The following is a 22,162-nucleotide window of genomic DNA, read 5'->3' as shown; positions in this document are numbered from 1 at the left end:
TCATTATATTGAAGGAAGTATCTTGGTGTACAAAGAAAAACATGCATTTTCAAATTTAGTTTTTTTAAATTTTATTTTATTAGTTCTTTAGAAAAGAAAGACAGAAAAAATGCACAGAGAATAACAATTATTTAAAAATGCTACCAGAAAGGGAACCTTTAATTTAAAAAAAAAAAAAACCTTCATTCAATAACATTTTCCCTTGATCTGGAGATCTTTGAATCCAGACACATGTATATTTAGACCTATTTAAAAATCTTATTTATACAGATTTGAAAGCCTGTAATGTTTTTTTATTGAAGAAAAATGTTAATGTTTGTGTGATTAAAAATAAAATCAAAACAAATTTGATAATGAAAATAAAGCTATCTTCCTCATTTGTCATCAAAAAATTCCAACTTTGGCTCAAGATATGCCTTGTACATATTTGTGCAACAGTTAATAACAGTCTCTATTAAAAATATGCCAAATGTCTTATTTTTCCTTTTTTTGTTTTTACAATTGAGGCAACACCAAAGTTCCACAATACACACTTGCACCAACTAGGACAAAGTTAACTGCAAGGAAACACTGCCCCCTTCATGTGTCTGCTAGTATTGTTTTAGTTGGTTTTTTTTTCCATTTCTTTTTTTCTTTTTTATAAACCAATGCACAAAGTAAGCTGTCACTGTGTCCTGTTCACCAGTTTAGGAAATTGGTTGGTGAGTTGAGTTTGTGAGAACATACCAAAGGTGAGTAGCAGCTTCTGCTTTTCTTTTTTGTTGCTTTTAACTTTATTCATTTAGAACCTGAAGATTGTACAAGAGTGGCTGTTTAAACTCATTTACAAAATAGTTTTCAGACAAATTATTTAGCGTCTATGATAACACACATTTATTCCAATAGCCTGGAGTCTACTTTTTAAAGCAAACCATAAGGATATATTTGAATTCATTGTAAAAACCTGTTTTACCTGATAGACTATTAAATGTTTGCTTTTCGAGTGCCTCCTTTAACTCTTCTGTCATGAATGGCTCCCGTTGAACACCTGGAATATACAATAAGTATATTTATTAGTCTCTATTGCCATATTTCGTGGGATTAAAGAAAGGTTCATTTGAATCAACATCTTAATTTGTTAGTGTGGTGTGTCTCACTCTCTCGTAGGCTTGTTTTATAGGTGTATCCAGGTAGAGAGTAAGTAAAGAAAATAAGTGTATTCATCGTACTGTACTGTGAACAGTAAATAAACACTCCACCCAAAAAATTCCAACCAACAAACCTACTATTGTACTTCATGCAATTTTTGATGGGCACCCCCCTTGGATGGATTGTATTTCTTAATGAAGTTTATTTGAACTTTAATCTATCATTTGTTTTATATTTTGACAGCAAAAACTTTACTTTTTATCAAAGTGTTTTGTTTAATGTCCTTCCAAATTCTGAACATAGCAAATGTACAACACTCAGCGCGTTTGCATGCACTAGATTAGTCTGATTTCTCAAATAATTTGGCTCAAAATATGTAAAAAAAAATAAAATTAAAAAAAACTTGATCTGATCCTTGTGGTTATGGTGTTAGTTTAATTTTAAAACACATACAGTTATAATATGATTCATCACGTTTCCATTACAACATGTCCGAAAAGTAGTAGGAAGAAGCAGACCTTATTTAATCCTACCCCTTTTCGTTTCATAGTAATTTCTTACATATTTGTTTTTACTTAGTCTAACAATAAGTGAATTAGAAAAGTGAGTAGTAAATACATATTAATTACATATGTTCTCATAAATAAATAGCTAAGTAAGTGTTGGTTCAGATGATTAAGAAGATCAAATGTTTCAATAAGGTTCAAAATGTTTGTCAGGATGATTATTCTTTGAGTATAAACAGTTTCTGAAAGTAAATCCTAACAGTACATTGTTTGTCTTGCTTAATCTATTCCATAATTTAATTCCACATGCTGTAATGCTAAAAGTCTTAAGTGGTGTACGTGCATACCAAATGTTTTAAAGTAAATTTTTCTCTAAGGTTATGTTTATTCTTTTTTTGTTACGAATAATAGTTGTACATTCTTGGGGAGCAGGTAAATGTTTGCTTTGCACATCATTTAGCTGCAAATGCACCAAATCATTAAATTTTAATATTTTTGATTCACTAAATAAATGCTTGGAATGTTTTTGATAGCTAATGTTGTGTATTATTCTAACCGATCGCTTTTGCAACACGGTTAGTGAATGAAGTGTACTTTTGTAGTTATTTCCCCATATTGTCACACCGTAACTCAAGATATGGTAACACTAGCGAGCAGTAAAAAAAAATATCAGAATTGGCTTTATTGGCCAAGTATGTTAGAAGTGATTTTTGGTCCACAACATATATAGCCTTATTCATTATTGAAGTGTTACTTGCTACCTTATGTTGTATGTTTTTTTTATATGAGATTACTTGTATCATCTATTATTACACACCTAGACTAGATTTAGAAAACTGGTTTCCAATTGCATAATCAAGGTGTGTTAAAGAGCCATTTACATTTAATGTTTACCCTCCACCCTCTTACACACAATTCAATATAAGATGCATGAAAAAGTAAATGGAGAGCAGTGGTTCTCAAACTTTTTTCATCAAGAACCACCTCAGAAAACATCTGGCTCTCCAAGTGCCACCATAATGACCAACATTGAAATACAGTAGCGTGGTTGGCATAAGTATTCATTGTAAACAAGGCTTTTGGCCACTGTAAAATCACACACACTGCACAAACATCAACAATGATTAGACTTAGACTTAGATTTCCTTTTTATTGTCATTCAAATTTGAACTTTACAGCACAGATAAGAACGAAATTTCGTTACATAAGCTCATGTTAGTGCAGGATAAAAAAGCAATAAGGTGCATATATAAATAAATAAATATATATAAATAATATATTAATATATATATATATATATAATATGTATAAATAAATAAATGGATTTCTGTACAGATAAATATATTGCACTTTTTCACATGCGTCCACGTTTATGGATGCATGTTATATTGTCTTTTTTATTCCAGCGAGTTAATCCATTTTGGGGGGATATTAGGGGATAATTTAATTATGATGCGTTCAAGAGTCTTACGGCCTGAGGGAAGAAGCTGTTACAGAACCTGGGGGTTCTGCTTCGGAGGCTGCGTAACCTCTTTCTAGAGTCCAGCAGTGAAAACAGTTCTTGGTGGGGGTGGGAGAAGTCTTTGCAGATTTTCTGAGCCCTGGTCAGGCAGCGGCTTTTTGCGATCTCCTGGATACTCCATATACAGTACTTATTTACAGACTTATTGGGGTACCACTAGTGGTACATGTACAACAGTTTGAGAATATCTGGTATAGAGAAAGTGCTTATTTGTTGAGTGAATTCAACCATTGCTTAGAGCCACATTGATCACAGTATTGTGAGGAGGCGTATTGAGGTGGTCAAACGATTGCAGTATAGTTTTGGCTCTGGGAGGTGGAAAAAGGGAATTTAGAGTTTAGGCAGGCACTCAAAACACTTTTATTCTGCAGACTCTTACTGTGTCTTTTAATTGTTTTGTATGTCCTATGTTCAGATGAGCAACAAAAAGGCAAAAAGGAGTGAAGACATCTGCACACTGCACAGTGACGGCATCCCTGCTGACACGCTCAATAAGGTGAATATGCTCAGCTCAAATAATATTTAAAGTACTTATTCTTTACAGTAGTAGAGTCAGACTTTAACATTATGTAAATTGTATGAATCTATATTATGTGAAGTATTCTTATTATGACATTACTGTGAACATTATGGTTATATATTTGGTATTTAAAAGGCAAGGTAGTTTGCTTCAGCTTAGCCTGCTAATGTTTGTATCTACCTTAAGCAGGAAGTACAGTGTTCTTTTCTTGAGGGCCTGAAAGCTTTATAATATTGTAAATAGCAAGACAATTCTCTGTAATATATATATTATTTTAATAAATAATAGTCTTGAGTAACACAATTAAACCGCAATAATTTTTTGGGCAAATAATGTGTTTTTTAGGTGAGTAAGTTTTCCTCAGGTCAATTGTTTATTGATAATGTGATAAAATACATTAAAGGGGACCTGCACTTTTTTGGAATGTTGCCTATCGTTCACAATCGTTATGAGAGAAATGACGATTGTTATGCATTCTAAATATTAAATAAATGCAATCTAAAGTCCGCTTACAATGGAGCCTATGGGAGCCTCTCAATTCTGCCTATAAAGCCCCTAAAAAGGTTTTATATACATGATGTAAGTATATATGTATTTTAGTAACGGGCACGTTCATAATAACATGTAATATTTAAGTATTTTGATCATTTTAAGCATACGCGGCGCATTAACTTAAAAAATGCATCACAGCGGGGTTTTTTGGGGTATTTTATTCATCACTGATTATTACTCACTGCAGACTTCATGAGAGCCAACAAACATAATAAAAACATCACTTAGTGTGCAAGGTCTGCTGTCATTAGGATGCCGACTGCTAGGATGTTCATATTTTCCCATTTAGGTAAAAAATGTCTCACATTCGAAGAAATGGGTTGCGGGGTGGGCGAGCAGGCCAAGCGTCTTTTCGTGTCGTTCTGGCCATTTACGGGTCCTAAATGGCTGTCAAAGTGTACGAATTTGTCAGATGATGTCCTCAGCCATCGACTTTTCAGATGAGGGACATGATTTATGATCTACAATAAACTTCAAAGGAGCGAGGAAGCAGCAGACACTCAATGATATAAACATAGGGACACACGGAAGTGATCACGTCGCCTCGATAAATAGTTTGTCTGTGTTAGCGCTTATAATAACAACACCACTATCCATCCATCAATTTTCTACCGCTTGTCCCGTTCGGGGTCGCGAGGGGTTCTGGAGCCTATCTCAGTTGCATTCGGGCGGAAGGCGCGGTACACCCTGAACAAGTCGCCACCTCATCGCAGGGCCGACACAGATAGACAGACAACATTCACACTCACATTCACACACTAGGGACCATTTAGTGTTGCCAATCAACCTATCCCCAGGTGCATGCCTTTGGAGGTGGGAGGAAGCCGGAGTATCCGGAGGGAACCCACGCAGTCAAGGGGAGAACATACAAACTCCACGCAGAAAGATCCCGAGCGCAGGATCGAACCCAGGACCTTCGTATTGTGAGGCAGACGCACTAACCCCTCTACCACCGTGCTGCCACAATATCACTAATACTTAATATTCAAGTCACGAAATGTAAATGGAGTATTGCTGGGGATTTTTGGATAGTTGTTTATTTGATTTTATGGGCGGAATAGAGGATCTATTGACCATTGACTCCGCTGTAAGCAGACTTTTATATATGTTAATTTAAAATTTAGAATGCATTAAAAAAAAAAATGGAAGATAGGCGGAAAAAAAGAAAAGAAAAGTGCACTTCCCCTTTAACATACTTACATTCCGATGTCTAAGCTGACTGGAACAGCAGGTACAACGAGTCCAAAAATTCTTTGCGTTAAAGCCTGTCGTATGAATCAATTTTGAGAGGTGTTTTTATGACATTAAGACTCCCATATAGCATAAATGGTAAATGGTAAATGGGTTGGATGTAAATATAAACGGAATACAATGATTTGCAAATCCTTTTCAACTCATATTCAATTGAATGCACTACAAAGACAAGATATTTGATGTTCAAACTCATAAACTTTATTTATTTTTGGCAAATAATAATTAACTTAGAATTTCATGGATGCAACATGTGCCAAAGTAGTTGGGAAAGGGCATGTTCACCACTGTGTTACATGGCCTTTCCTTTTAACAACACTCAGTAAACGTTTGGGAACCGAGGAGGCACATTTTTTAAGCTTGTCAGGTGGAATTCTTTCCCATTCTTGCTTGATGTACAGCTTAAGTTGTTCAACAGTCCGGGGGTCTCCGTTGTGGTATTTTAGGCTTCATAATGCGCCCCACATTTTCAATGGGAGACAGGTCTGGACTACAGGCAGGCCAGTCTAGTACCCGCACTCTTTTACTATGAAGCCACGTTGATGTAACACGTGGCTTGGCATTGTCTTGCTGAAATAAGCAGGGGCGTCCATGGTAACGTTGCTTGGATGGCAAACTATGTTGTTCCAAAACCTGTATGTACCTTTCAGCATTAATGGCGCCTTCACAGATGTGTAAGTTACCCATGTCTTGGGCACTAATACACCCCCATACCATCACAGATGCTGGCTTTTCAACTTTGCGCCTATAACAATCCGGATGGTTCTTTTCCTCTTTGGTCCTGAGGACACGACGTCCACAGTTTCCAAAAACAATTTGACATGTGGACTCGTCAGACCACAGAACACTTTTCCACTTTGTATCAGTCCATCTTAGATGAGCTCAGGCCCAGCGAAGCCGCCGGCGTTTCTGGGTGTTGTTGATAAACGGGTTTTGCCTTGCATAGGAGAGTTTTAACATGCACTTACAGATTTAGCGACCAACTGTAGTTACTGACAGTGGGTTTCTGAAGTGTTCCTGAGCCCATGTGGTGATATCCTTTACACACTGATGTCGCTTGTTGATGCAGTACAGCCTGAGGCATCGAAGGTCGCAGGCTTAGCTGCTTACGTGCAGTGATTCTCTGAACCCTTTGATGATATTACGGACCGTAGATGGTGAAATCCCTAAATTCCTTGCAATAGCTGGTTGAGAAAAGTTTTTCTTAAACTGTTCAACAATTTGCTCACGCATTTGTTGACAAAGTGGTGACCCTCGCCCCATCCTTGTTTGTGAATGACTGAGCATTTCATGGAATCTACTTTTATACCCAATCATGGCACCCACCTGTTCCCAATTTGCCTGTTCACCTGTGGGATGTTCCAAATAAGTGTTTGATGAGCATTCCTCAACTTTATCAGTATTTATTGCCACCTTTCCCAACTTCTTTGTCACGTGTTGCTGGCATCAAATTCTAAAGTTAATGATTATTTGCAACAACAAAAAAATGTTTATCAATTTGAACATCAAATATGTTGTCTTTGTAGCATATTCAACTGAATATGGGTTGAAAATAATTTGCAAATCATTGTATTCCGTTTATATTTACATCAAACACAATTTCCCAACTCATATAGAAATGGAGTTTGTACTTGTATAGCGCTTTTCTACCTTTTTAAGGAACTCAAAGCGCTTTGACACTATTTCCACATTCACCCATTCACACACACACATTCTTATACTATGTAAAGGTATGGTTTAAATTGTGTTTCTCTAAAAGGCAAACTACTTTGCTGAGGGTAGTTTGCTTAGCCTGCTAATATTTGTATGTGCCTTAAGCAGGAAGCACAGTATTCTTTGAGGGACCCAAGGGTTCGTTATAATGTAAATAGCAAGGCGTTTCACGGAAAAATCAATTGTTTGTATTGAATATTTCTCTTGGATGAAATAATTATACCACAATAAGATTTGGGCAGAAAATGTGTGTGGTTTTTTTTGCAGTAGACATAAGGGCCAAGTTCATAAGAAATAATTTACATTTATCGCAGTATGTGCTGTCAGCTATAGTTTTAACAGTTATATTAAAACACTTGGATGTGAACTTGTTCTTTGTTAGGCCACAGCACAATGGGATTCATAGTTGCATGGTCTAAGGAGGACATAGTACAGTAACCAGTAATCAAATTTAGTGCATTTTCTTTGGTACTTGCACATGTAGTTACAAATGCATTGAATTGTCTTGATCATATCTTGAGAGCATATTTTTTTAAAGCTTAAATACGGGGAGTGGACTCACTGATGCCATTATTTTGTAATCTACAGTCATGGTAGAGGAATCAAGTAAGGTGTAAGCATGTACAGACAAGAATATGTGGGAGGGTAAAATATGGTGTATTCATAGCAAGGACTGAGAGAGAAGGGGGGCATGAGAAGACATGTCTTTTGGAAAACTACTGGAATGTTTCATACAAGGACACAATTAGCTTTAGGAAGAAATGGGAAACATAATAGAAGATCAAAGAGCCAAGCAAAGAGATACTTTGCATGAGCTGAAAATAATTGATAATATGATCATTGTTTTAGACTGGGTGACCATTATATACTGTACCCTAAAAGCTAGAAAGGAAGCTCGCCAACAGTAGCAGGATGTGATGAAACTGGTCCTGTGCCATCCTGTCACTGTGTTGCAATCAGAACAGTGAACACACACTTATCGTAAACCTCTGTTTGTGTCAACCTTTAGTTCTAGAATAACAATTCTTCAAGTAAAACACATTGTAGCTGTAGTTTTTCATACCTTATTAACCTATCTTGCAAATTAGGCTAACTTCATCTAACTTTTTTACTCTTCCTGCTCTTTATAAAACCGTACAACAGCATCAATGCAGCAAAGAAAATGTGTTAACATAAATTATTTACGTGTAGGATTTACTGAATTATTATTTTAGCATTTTTAGTTACTGTGCCTTTGTTTTGTGAGTTCCCCTCCTTGTTTGGTTCAAGTTTATGTGCAAAAGCCTTTCTGGCTTCTAGAGGAAACAGGAAAAGACGTGTGAATTGTTGCTTTTGTCTCTAGGTGGTCGTAACTATCCATGTTTTCCTGCACATATTAAGCTTGTTTTTATAGCAGAATGTATGAAACACAAACAAAAGTAATTTGCTTTTCTCAATGTTCTTTTCATATTTACAATATTTTATAATTCAAGATAATGCAGCAGCCTTTATTTGTGTCCATCCAGTAGATTTTGTCTATTGAATTGAGCAATATGCTCGCAAACAACTCATGGGTAGAATTAATTTAATTAAATGATTTTGACCTTCAAAAATGTTATTTAAAAAAAACATTAAAAAAACTACCTGCAAAAAGTCTAAACACACGCCTTGTTTCTGGTATTGGTGGGAATATTTGACATGTTCGTGAGTGCAAAATAAGTTTTAAAAAACGTATTTCAAATGTTCTCCCTTTATCTCTTTGCAGGTGAAAACTTACCTGAACCAGTTCACTTTGTCTCTGGAGGACCTACAGAAAGTTTCGGCTCGACTGGAACGAGAACTGAAGCGAGGCTTGGGCAAACACAGCCATCACAAGGCATCCGTCCAGATGCTGCCCACTTTCGTCACGGCAACGCCAGACGGAACAGGTAACGTTTTCACAACATTTTTTTTGCAATTCGTCATAATTTTTGTGTGAATGCTGAAAGTTGCTGTCGGCAAGCAGCTTGTGCATCACAGTACATCATAGCAAACCATAGCATCAATGCAAATATGCCTCCCAGTGACTGTGAGCAATATAAAAATGACAAACAATCGGGCTGGGCGGTATACCGGTATTATAGTTAATACTATTTTAGAAAGTGATATATATTTGAGACAATACCGCCATACCGGTATCTTTGGATGTACCTTTGTTACGACCGTTTGCTCTTTCCATGCGCCGGACCGGCGACGCACAGTGCATCCTCTTGAGCTCACCCTCGGCCCATGCATGTTTACGGAGACTTCAATGACGCACATCATACGCTGCGTGATATCGCCCAGCCATAATTAAAAATAACAGCATTACAACTGTATTCCTAAAACAACCATACTATTTAAGTTTATATTGTAACTGAACATTTTGTCCAAAGTTAAAATGTCCAAAGACATGTTTTTGTTTTTTGTTTTTTATAAATACCTTTTGCCTATCTTTTGTGTTCTGTTTACTTTTTCAACAAATGTCAAAGCGGCAAAGCCGTTCTGAATTGGCTTCTCTGTGGTAGGAGATTTCAAACAGTTATTTTCCCCTTGGAACTAGTAGCTTATTTTTTACCTCTTCATTTAAACATTGAACATTATCTGGAATATAAACACATGACTATTGAACATATTGCATTGTCAACATAGTATTTCCCTTTATTGTTTTGTGATTATTTATAGTACAGTTAAGATAAATATTTTCATAATAATATTAATACATTATTTCTACTTATCTAATTATGAACGTACCGTACTTGATTGTTGGTTGTGTCTTTTACACACACTCACACACACACACACATACACACAGTCTCCCAAAGCTAAATCTACTACCGGTACTTGCTTTACTTACTTACCTAAATGCATTTGGCTTTCGGCCGCTGGCCCAATTTTTTTTAGCCCAATATGGCCCCCAATTCAAAAAGTTTGGAAACCCCTGCTCTAGAGTGTCACACAAGTAATAATAAAGACCGAAATGGGGCCACAAACTAAATCTTATTTAGGGCCACAAAAACCTTAGCACAAAAAAATAGCTCCCCTTCTTGAATCTGTTGAGTAATGGTGCTGCCATTAGGTGCATATGGGGGAAGTAAATGCACCCATACCAAATGAAAGACAATGTTGCTCCCTGCAGAAAAAGGCGACTTCTTGGCTTTAGATCTCGGCGGGACAAACTTCCGGGTGCTCCATGTACGAGTGGTGGAGGAGGAGCAGAAGATGCTAAAGATGGACAGTCAGATCTGCGCCATCCCTAAGGAGATGATGCTGGGAAGCGGTAAACAGGTGAATCACTGACAGTGTTTAACAAAAGAGGAGTATTGTTGTGGCTAGCATTAAATGTCGGTCTCGCTCTTTTTGTTCCCAGTTGTTTGACCACATCGCCACCTGTCTAGGTGAATTTCTGGCCTCGAAGAATCTGAAGGGGAGACGTCTCCCTCTCGGCTTCACCTTCTCCTTCCCCTGCGATCAGAAGAATATCGACAAGGTGTTACACACTGAAGATGTATTTCCTGAAAAAGAGAGAAAACTGAAATAAATAGTAAAATTAACAATTATGCAATAAAATTAAATAAAATACATTATAAATTTACAAATAAAAATCACAAAAACATTATAGAAAAGTACGGTAGTCCTAAAAACAATTACAAAAAATAAATCAAGCTTTTTGGTTGAAATACAGACAACACTATAATACATTACCAATATAATATTGTAAAATTTTAGACTTCTAGCACTTTTCAAAATACCTCTCCTAGAATTAATAATTCAAAGAAATAACAATCAATTAACATTTTTGGCGATTTTCTTCTATTCTAAAACTGAAAACATAACACATTTTTACAAAGCTTATTTTGTTGAAGTTAGGATTTTGTAGTACTGTTGTTAATCAGATTTATTAAATTTGTGGTATTGAATACGAAGTTTTAACAAAAAAAAATACTAGTGCACAATAACTAAATAAAAGCAAAAACTACTACTGGCCCCCTTTTAAATTCTTTGGGTTTTGCCCTCAAAGCCTTCCTGTATCCAGAGACATACTCCCTGACTTTGCCAACAATAACAAACACGACAAAAAAATTATTTTGTAATCATAAGAAAAAGCTAAAATATTTATCTACCCATAATTACTCTTTGGTTTTGGTACCTAGTTATCGACAGTATCGACAACTGGATCGATCACCCCTACTTTACATTGAAGTTTTAGTGGTTAGCTTCTTGTCTCATCCTGCTCTGTCTGTCTGTCTGTCTGTCTGTCTGTCTGTCTGTCTGTCTGTCTGTCTGTCTCTGTCTGTCTGTCTGTCTGTCTGTCTGTCTGTCTGTCTGTCTGTCTGTCTGTCTGTCTGTCTGTCTGTGCGTCATACATTAAGTTTATTTTACACTATGGAGGTGAGGATTAAGTATATTAAAAGCAGCTTTGAACTGTGCCTAGACGAAGCGTTCGTTGTAGATTGCTCTCAAATTTGAGCTGGTGTTTTGGCAAGACATGCACCACCTTTTTGGAATTCATGCAACTCCTGCCTGTGTGTAACAAGGGATATGGAACTGTAATTGTGTCTTCATGAGCATGCATCTCTTATAAAGGAATATTTTACCCAAGTACAATTTAAAACATGTAAGCACTGGGACACAGCTGTGCTAATGGTCGTCTAGGCTTGGCAATTTATTAGCTGGTAGAACCCATGATTGGGAATCGGGACATCTCTAGAAATAATATTACAGAAAATAAAGTATACTTTGACATGCACACAAAAACAGAAACATGATCAAATAATTGTTAAATAATAATTAAAAGCCATAATCTATAATATGCACTTTTTTATAATTCTGTCTGTTTTATATTATACAGTGTATCTTGATTCGTTGGACCAAAGGCTTCCAGTGCTCTGGAGTGGTTGGAGAAGATGTGGTGGGGCTACTGAAAGAAGCCATACACAGAAGAAAGGTGAGTTCATTCAGTCAAGAAAAGATTGGAACTTTTAGTTGTGTAATGAGTCTAGTGTCGATGTTTATATTAGAAACTAAGCAATTACTTGGGCAAGTAGCCTTTGGGTAATGACCAACGATAAAGAGAACTCACAGCCCAACTAAGCGCCTGGCTTTTGCTCTGCACGTCTGCAGGATGATGAGGATATCGGTTCCATAGCTATGGTAAACGACACTGTGGGCACCTTGATGAGCTGCGGCTACAAGGACCAAAGCTGCGAGATTGGCATGATCATCGGTGAGCTTGCATTTACACCAGAAATACAGTCAAACCTGTGTCAGCGGCCACTAAAGAGAAAAGTGATGTCTACAGCAGCAAGATTTTCTATCCCTTATAGCAGCAACTACTATGAAATTTACCGCAATGATATATGATATTAATAGCTTGATTGATAGCTCAGTTGTGTCCTCACTTAACAGCGGCAGCGCATTCACTGACACACGAACATGGTCACACATCCCTCAATTCTATTTGAAACACAATTTCATGTTTTCTCCCTTTGTTTAAAGGGAACTGCACTTTTTTTGGAATGTTACCTATCGTTCACAATCATTATGAGGGATAAGAACACACGTCTTTTTTGTACGATTTTAAAGATGATAAAAAAAACGCTTGAAAGATGCGGCTAGTGAGTCCCCTTTAAAACCCTCTAAAACAACTTCAAAACCCTCCAGCAATGTTTTCTATACACACTGCAAGTCTATATATAATGTAGTAACAGACACGTTCATAGAAATATGTAATATGTTGAATATTTACCGTATTTTGATCATTTTAATCATTTCCCGGACTGATTTTTTCCGCGCATTGATTTCTGTTTCCATAGCAGTGCACGTCTGACTTCTGATAACATGTGTGTTCCTACTTCCGGAATGTTTTCTAATTATGGCAGACTTGGTAACAGACAACAAAGATGATTATTTTTAGACAAATGAGAATTTACAACCTTATACTTTTGAAGCTAAATATACTACTGCTTATAGAAGCGAGCACGAAGGAAGAGTGAGACGTTGGAGCAAACGGAAGCCAGGAGAGGAGGATGAAAGCGATTTTGATGCAATAAATATGGAACTTGATACATTGGCCAGTTTGTACATTTAGAGATACTAAAACTAATACAATGTATGTGAATATATGCTAAACTATCTAAAAAAACATACACTTATTAGCTTTATGTTATAAGTTACAAAGTAAATCAGGTTAATTCAAGATTATTTTTAAGATGATTTTGTTTTTATTTCTGATGTTCTTCGCCTTCTCGTATTTTTATACATGTGTAAAGCACTTTGAATTGTCTTGCGTACATATTGTGCTCTAAAATAAACTTGCCTTGTCTAATCTAACCTGCTTGAGATATTACATTTATTTGTATGTGTATTATTTACTAATACTTAACAAATATTTTGGGAGGCTTTAGCACACCCAAAAACTACCATTTGCAAGAATTGTGTAGACATGTTCATCATGACAGGACACAAAAAAGTATCAAAGACCATATACAGTAAGACACATAGACAGGTTTGACTGTATTACAAGAGGTCTATGACATCTTCTGACGAAATGTTTGTCTTCTATAGGCACGGGTACCAACGCGTGCTACATGGAGGAGACTAAGAACGTGAAGCGCATCGAGAGCTCGGACGGACGCATGTGCATCAACACCGAGTGGGGGGGCTTCGGAGATAACGGCTCGCTGAAAGACATCCAGACGGAGTTTGACGTCATCGTAGACAAGACGTCCATCAACCCCGGCATCCACACGTACGTTCCAACGGGGAACTCAAAAATGATGTACAAACCCCGTTTCCATATGAGTTGGGAAATTGTGTAAATATAAATGGAATACAATGATTTGCAAATCATTTTCAACCCATATTCAGTTGAATATGCTACAAAGACAACATATTTGATGTTCAAACTGATAAACATTTTTTTTTGCAAATAATCATTAACTTTAGAATTTGATGCCAGCAACACATGACAAAGAAGTTGGGAAAGGTGGCAATAAATACTGATAAAGTTGAGGAATGCTCATCAAACACTTATTTGGAACATCCCACAGGTGAACAGGCAAATTGGGAACAGGTGGGTGCCATGATTGGGTATAAAAGTAGATTCCATGAAATGCTCAGTCATTCACACACAAGGATGGGGCGAGGGTCACCACTTTGTCAACAAATGCGTGAGCAAATTGTTGATCAGTTTAAGAAAAAACTTTTTCAACCAGCTATTGCAAGGAATTTAGGGATTTCACCATCTACGGTCCGTAATATCATCAAAGGGTTCAGAGAATCTGGAGAAATCACTGCACGTAAGCAGTTAAGCCCGTGACCTTCGATCCCTCAGGCTGTACTGCATCAACAAGCAACATCAGTGTGTAAAGGATATCACCACATGGGCTCAGGAACACTTCAGAAACCCACTGTCAGTAACTACAGTTGGTCGCTACATCTGTAAGTGCTAGTTAAAACTCTCCTATGCAAGGCGAAAACCGTTTATCAACAACACCCAGAAACGCCGTCGGCTTCGCTGGGCCTGAGCTCATCTAAGATGGACTGATACAAAGTGGAAAAGTGTTCTGTGGTCTGACGAGTCCACATTTCAAATTGTTTTTGGAAACTGTGGACGTCGTGTCCTCAGGACCAAAGAGGAAAAGAACCATCCGGATTGTTATAGGCGCAAAGTTGAAAAGCCAGCATCTGTGATGGTATGGGGGTGTATTAGTGCCCAAGACATGGGTAACTTACACATCTGTGAAGGCGCCATTAATGCTGAAAGGTACATACAGGTTTTGGAACAACATAGTTTGCCATCCAAGCAACGTTACCATGGACGCCCCTGCTTATTTCAGCAAGACAATGCCAAGCCACGTGTTACATCAACGTGGCTTCATAGTAAAAGAGTGCGGGTACTAGACTGGCCTGCCTGTAGTCCAGACCTGTCTCCCATTGAAAATGTGTGGCGCATTATGAAGCCTAAAATACCACAACGGAGATCCCCGGACTGTTGAACAACTTAAGCTGTACATCAAGCAAGAATGGGAAAGAATTCCACCTGAGAATCTTAAAAAATGTGTCTCCTCAGTTCTCAAACGTTTACTGAGTGTTGTTAAAAGGAAAGGCCATGTAACACAGTGGTGAACATGCCCTTTCCCAACTACTTTGGCACGTGTTGCAGCCATGAAATTGTAAGTTAATTATTATTTGCAAAAAAAAAAAGTTTATGAGTTTGAACATGGGTTGAAAAGGATTTGCAAATCATTGTATTCCGTTTATATTTACATCTAACACAATTTCCCAACTCATATGGAAACGGGGTTTGTAATATAGGAAATCCCCACAATGCAGGATGCACATATTTCACACAAAAAATTTACAGCAATACTTTTTTCAAACAACATTTTTTTCCTTGTGGAGATGAATACGAAAATATGTCTGCTGTTGCTGTGCAGCTTTGAGAAGATGATCAGCGGCATGTATTTGGGGGAGATTGTACGTCTGCTGCTGGTGAAGATGACTAAGGACCATTTGCTGTTCAAGGGACAGACATCGGAAGCGCTGTTGACACCGGACAGCTTTGAGACAAAATACATCTCGGACATTGAAGAGTGAGTAGGACTCAGGGTCATGTAGTGGTTTTTTGGGGGTGGATTTTGACGCAGTACCTCGCAAAAGTAATTTGATTAAATCTCCTAAAAACATTACATACTTTGATGTACTTTGGAGTAGCCCGTGTGCAGCTTGTATAGATTTTATTTTCATTCACACACTAATCGTGTGTGTTGGGTTATTTTAGCCATACACTGACTACTCTAAAGTATATTCAAGTTTTATTTAGTGTTGTACCGTGAGAAGATAATAATAATACATTTTTAATTAGATGCTAATCCACACTATTTTGATCACATATTTATCCTTAATATAGGAAATTTAAAGTAATAATTTAGTCTTTGAAAACAAACACTTAGAGATTAAAGCATCTCTATCTATGACCTTCAAAATCAAGCCCTTGGCTGCCATCCAGTGGTCAGGTGTGAAAACTACACTCTGATCACATTTATCCTTACTATAGGAAATTTTAAATAATAGTTTAGTCTTTGAAAACAAACACTTAGAGATTAAAGCATCTCTGTCTATGACCTTCAAAATCAAGCCCTTAGCTACCATCCAGTGGTCAGGTTGAAAACTACATTAAATACTGTAAATGTTTCTTTCCTTTCAAAATGGAAAGAAACATTTTGATTTTAATTTTTCTACAGTCCTGTGAATGTACAAAACCCATGAAAATTATTTTCAATACGTCCAAACATGGGCAGCACGGTGGAAGAGGGGTTAGTGCATCTGCCTCACAATACGAAGGTCCTGAGTAGTCTGGGGTTCAATCCCGGGCTCAGGATCTTTCTGTGTGGAGTTTGCATGTTCTCCCCATGACTGCGTGGGTTCCCTCCGGGTACTCCGGCTTCCTCCCACCTCCAAAGACATGCACCTGGGGATAGGTTGATTGGCAACACTAAATTGGCCCTAGTGTGTGAATATGAGTGTGAATGTTGTCTGTCTATCTGTGTTGGCCCTGCGATGAGATGGCGACTTGTCCAGGGTGTACCCCGCCTTCCGCCCGATTGTAGCTGAGATAGGCTCCAGCACCCCCCGCGACCCCAAAGGGAATAAGCGGTAGAAAATGGATGGATGGATGGACGTCCAAACATGTTTACTGGTACTAATACTGAACATCCTTATTAAATATGACATGTTGTTATGCTTTAGTTAATGGATTAGAAATAGATCAATCAATAAATCATATTGCAATTCAAGTATAGACTTGCAACTTTTATTTAAAGGGGACCTATTATGCAAAATTAACTTTTCCTTTACCTGTTTTTATGTATTTGCAATCTGCAAAAGTCCCAAAACTTTAAAATCAAACCATAGAGGTGTTGCGGAGGTGTTTATAAACAATATTATCTTCATTTCATACTTCCTCTAAACGAGCCGTTTGGATTTTTCTCTGTCCTGTGATGTTTTTCACACCGATGACGTCAGCGGGTTATACATATATGATATACATTTACCCAAAGTGCTCTGCGTGAGTCCGCCATTTTAGTCTGAGGCTGTTGTCAATTAGCTCTTTCTTTTTCGCTATCCTCTTGTTTGCATCATCCGCTGTTGCTAATACACATTAGTGTATAGTACTAACTTATATCTATCAGTAAACTCGATATGGAAGGGCTAAAACGTGGCTGACGGGTAGAACACACTTTCGAAGTGGAGGCACGTAAATAAGACTGCCCACAAAATGGCACATCTTGAAAAAAAAGATTAGAAAGTGGCTTGAAGATGATCTGTAAAACATAATCTATGCAAAATATAGACCTAAGAGCCATCATTCCATGTTATGTAGACCACAAGGAAGTGTTTTAACTGTAGGAAGAAAAAAACATGACGTCTTAAAAAGCTGTTAAAAAATAATGTAATTTACCATTTAGAAATAAAAGCATTAATATTAGCATTGTGTGTTCCCAAACGTTTAACATTTGTATAAAAATAATTGACAGTAAATGAAGCCCATGGGCTTTTATTAAATTGAGATTAGAGAACAAAATGTTTACAATTTTGTCAATTGAATCACTAAAAATGAAAAGGACATTATATATGGTACATAATGTAGTTGTAATTGTAATTTGGAAATGGTAAATGCCATATTTGTGTCTAACTTCTTAATTTAAGCTGAAACACAACACTTAATTTACATGCTGATTAGTTAATTGGTTTATGTATTTCAAATCATTTGTGGTTGTGTAACAATGTGTATGCTGTAAAGGCAAAATCATTTAAAAAATGTAAATTTATGACATGTTGTAAAACGTTTGACCGGCCATGTATGTGTTGTGTTTATAACTTCCTGTTTGCTCTCCACTTCAGGGAGGACGTCGGCCTGGACAACGGAAGCAGAATTCTGACCAAGTTGGGTCTGACATGGGACCCGATTGACGTGCGCGTGGTGCGTCTGGTCTGCGACGCCATCTCCTCGCGCTCGGCCTGCCTCTGCGCCGCAGCCCTGGCGACCCTCGCCAACCGTATTCGGGTCAACCGTGGCCTGGACCAACTCAAAACAACTGTGGGGATTGATGGGACTGTGTACAGAAAACACCCCAAGTAAGACACATTATTATTAAATACATTGTGTGAATTATGCCAAATATTTGGAGGGATATCTTGTCTAATAAACATTTTAATTATCTAAATAAGAACTATTATTGTATTTTAGTGTTGCTTTTTCTAGTTTCAGTGAGGAGCTACAGGCCACAGTGAGCCTCCTGGCCCCCAAGTGTGACATCACCTACCTTCTCTCGGAGGACGGCAGCGGGAAAGGCGCTGCCATGGTAACGGCCGTGGCGCAGAGGCTAGCTCAACAGTCCCGACTGTTAGAGGACAGTGACGGCGAAGACAGCGACGAGGAGGACGAAGACTGATGAGGGCAGACACGCAAAACACCTGGCACCACATTAAATAGGTTCATTTCCATCCATCCATTTTCTACCGCTTATTCCCTTCGGGGTCACGCTGGAGCCTATCTCAACTACAATCGGGCGGAAGGCGGGGTACACCCTGGACAAGTCGCCACCTCATCGCAGGGCCAACACAGATAGACAGACAACATTCACACTCACATTCACACACAAAGGTTCATTTATTTAATAATTTAATGTATTCTGTTTCAAATTGGCTTGGAATAAAGGAAATTACGAATCAAAGGACTAAATTTACTTGTTTATTTGTTTTGAGGAAAACATTTGAATGTATTCAGAAAAACTACGGATCATTAATATAATACAATGATTTGAATAGGCTATTTTTATTTATTCCAACCAATATTTTACTCAATTCAAAGAATATCTGTCAAAGGGGGTAGAAAAAAACATTATCTTTTTAAACATCCTTCTAAGGGAAAGTTTAGCTTTGTGGTGCAGGCTTTCACCCCCTGCTGGCCTCAAATGGTAACTGCAGCCGTATGTGCAGTCTTATCAATTGGTGCCGCACAACCATCCATCCATTAATTTCCTTCCGCTTATCCGAGGTCGGTTTGCGGGGGCAGCAGTCTAAGTAGAGAAGCCCAGACTTCCCTCTCCCCAGCCAATTCGTCCAGCTCCTCACAGGGGATCCCGAGGCGTTCCCAGGCCAGCCGAGAGACTGATTGATTGATTGGGACTTTTATTAGTAGGTTGCACAGTGAAGTACATATTCCGTACAATTGACCACTAAATGGTAACACCCGAATAAGTTTTTCAACTTGTTTAAGTCGGGGTCCACTTAAATTGATTCATGATACAGATATATACTATCAGATATATACTATCATCATAATACAGTCATCACACAAGATCACCACATTGAATTATTTACATTATTTACAATAATATAGTCTTCCCAACGTGTCCTGGGTCTTCCCCGTGGCCTCCTACCGGTCAGACGTGCTCTAAACACCTCGCCAGGAAGGCATCCGGGTGGCATCCTGACCAGATGCTCGAACCACCTCATGTGGCTCCTCTCGATGTAGAGGAGCAGTGGCTTTACTTTGAGCTCCTCCCGGATGATAGATCTTCTCACCCTATCTCTAAGGGAGAGCCCCGCCACCTAATTGAGGAAAGTCATTTTGTACGCTTGTACCCGTTATCGTGTCCTTTCGATCATAACCCAAAACTCATGACCATAGGTGAGGATGGGAACGTAGATCGAAAAAAAAAATGTTTATCAGTTTGAACATCAAATATGTTGTCTTTGTAGCATATTCAACTGAATGTGGGTTGAAAATTATTTGCAAATCATTGTATTCTGTTTATACTTACATCTAACACAATTTCCCAACTCATATGGAAACGGGGTTTGTATAAAGCCGATCCACGACCAGGACGAAAACCACAATGTTCCTCCTGAATCCGAGGTTCGACTATACGGCGTAGCCTCCTCTCCAGTACACCTGAATAGACCTTACCGGGAAGGCTGAGGAATGTGATCCCACGATAGTTGGAACATACCCTCCGCTTCACCTTCTTTTAGAGAGGAACCACCACCTCGGTCTACCAATCTACAGGTACCGCCCCCGATGTCCATGCGATGTTGCAAAGTCTTGTCAACCAAGACAGCCCCACAGCATCCAGAGCCTTAAGGAACTTCGGGCGGATCTCATTCACCCCCGGGGCCTTGCCACTGAGGAGCTTTTTAACTACAACGGTAACCTCAGCCCCAGAAATAGGAGAGCCCACCAATGATTCCCCAGGCACTGCTTCCTCATAGGAAGACAAGTTGGTGAAATTGAGGAGGTCTTTGAAGGATTCCCTCCACCGATCCACAACATCCGCAGTCGAGATCAGCAGCACACCATCCTCACCATACACAATGTTGACAGTGTACTGCTTCCCCTTCCTGAGGCGACGAATGGTGGTAGGATCGCTTCGAAGCCGTCCGGAAGTCATTTTCCATGGCTTCCCTGAACTCCTCTAATGTACCAGTTTTTGCCTCCACGACCGCTGAAGCTGCACACCGCTTGGCCTGTCGGTACCTGTCCGCTGCCTCCGGAGTCCCATGAGCCAAAAGGACCCGTTAGGACTCTTTCTTCAGCTTGACGGCATCCCTCACCGCTAGTGTGTTCACAGCACTAAGAGTCACAAAAAGTAAAACACTCTTAAGGTCTTGTTTGATTTCTGGAGGTTTCACTTCCTGCTTTTCCAGAAAAATCTTCTCGAAATGTGTTCTACTTTTCGAGGCTCCTCTGTATACAAAACGGACTCTGTACTTTCACTCATTTTGAACTCCATATTTAGTGCACTTGGATTGCTTTTTACCACAATTCAGGAACGGCTGGTACACCATTTGCGTCACGACATGAATGTAACCTGGATTTATAATAAAACATTTAAAAAGTTGAATAAAAGCCTTTTTCACATGAAACTACTGGGTTATTCAATTTATGCAGTGCATTTCAAAATCAGGACAGTTGATGTATCATTTCTTAAACCAGTTTTTCTCAAATAGGAGGGGTCCCCGTGTTTATGGTTTAAATAAGGATTTATTTATTATTATTTCACTTAATTTATTTTAAATAGCCCTGTGATGGGGTGGCGACTTGTCCAGGGTGTACCCCGCCTTCCGCCCGGTTGTAGCTGAGATAGGCTCCAGCGCCCCCCGCGACCCCAAAGGGAATAAGCGGTAGGAAATGGATGGATGGATGGGCATTTAAAAAGTTGAATAAAAGCCTTTTTCACATGAAACTACTGGGTTATTCAATTTATGCAGTGCATTTCAAAATCAGGACAGTTGATGTATCATTTCTTAAACCAGTTTTTCTCAAATAGGAGGGGTCCCCGTGTTTATGGTTTAAATAAGGATTTATTTATTATTATTTCACTTAATTTATTTTAAATAGCCCTGTGATGGGGTGGCGACTTGTCCAGGGTGTACCCCGCCTTCCGCCCGATTGTAGCTGAGATAGGCTCCAGCGACCCCAAAGGGAATAAGCGGTAGAAAATGGATGGATGGATATTTTAAATAATTTATTTTACATACTAAAAAAGTTAGTTGTTCTTGGCTTTGTTTTTTCTTTTTTTGTTTCAAGTTTATATTTCTTCTTGTTTTCTTTAACGCTAATTAGGATACGATGTTTTGCACAGGTGTATTTTTATAGACAAATGATTTATATTCATGGGGGTGAGAAGTAAGAAATGAGAGGCACTGTTCCAAACATGCAAACAGCAGCTTATTTTTCACCCCCCAAAAATGGTGCATCCCTCTTCCACACTATTCAAATACACAAAGAGCACTTGGAAATCGAGGACGGCATGGCGATTACTGTAGTCATGACAATAAATCACACCATAAGTCACCTACAATGGCTGATTGCAGGATTGTATCATTTTGTACGTGCACACACAGTTTGTGACTTGAGGTTGAAGGGAAACTAATTGTACATTTTGTCTTTGGCCTTCAGTT

At 38.4% G+C, this 22,162-nt stretch overlaps 1 protein-coding gene across 1 annotated transcript; it reads left to right on the top strand.

Moving 5' to 3' along the window:
• Positions 1-636: 636 nt before the first annotated feature.
• On the top strand, positions 637-21,124 carry LOC133607737 (hexokinase-2-like). Its single transcript, XM_061962651.2, has 11 exons — positions 637-731; positions 3,572-3,652; positions 8,937-9,099; positions 10,329-10,477; positions 10,560-10,679; positions 12,042-12,137; positions 12,314-12,416; positions 13,757-13,940; positions 15,631-15,786; positions 18,098-18,331; positions 18,459-21,124. The coding sequence occupies exons 2-11, from the start codon at positions 3,572-3,574 to the stop codon at positions 18,646-18,648; spliced, it is 1,476 nt and encodes a 491-aa protein (XP_061818635.1). The 5' UTR covers positions 637-731; the 3' UTR covers positions 18,649-21,124.
• Positions 21,125-22,162: the final 1,038 nt, after the last annotated feature.

Source organism: Nerophis lumbriciformis, linkage group LG09, assembly GCF_033978685.3.
Source record: "Nerophis lumbriciformis linkage group LG09, RoL_Nlum_v2.1, whole genome shotgun sequence".
In the NCBI taxonomy this organism is placed as follows: domain Eukaryota; kingdom Metazoa; phylum Chordata; class Actinopteri; order Syngnathiformes; family Syngnathidae; genus Nerophis; species Nerophis lumbriciformis.
Note: the sequence above shows the minus strand (reverse complement) of the source record. Positions and strands in the feature narration are given on the sequence as shown.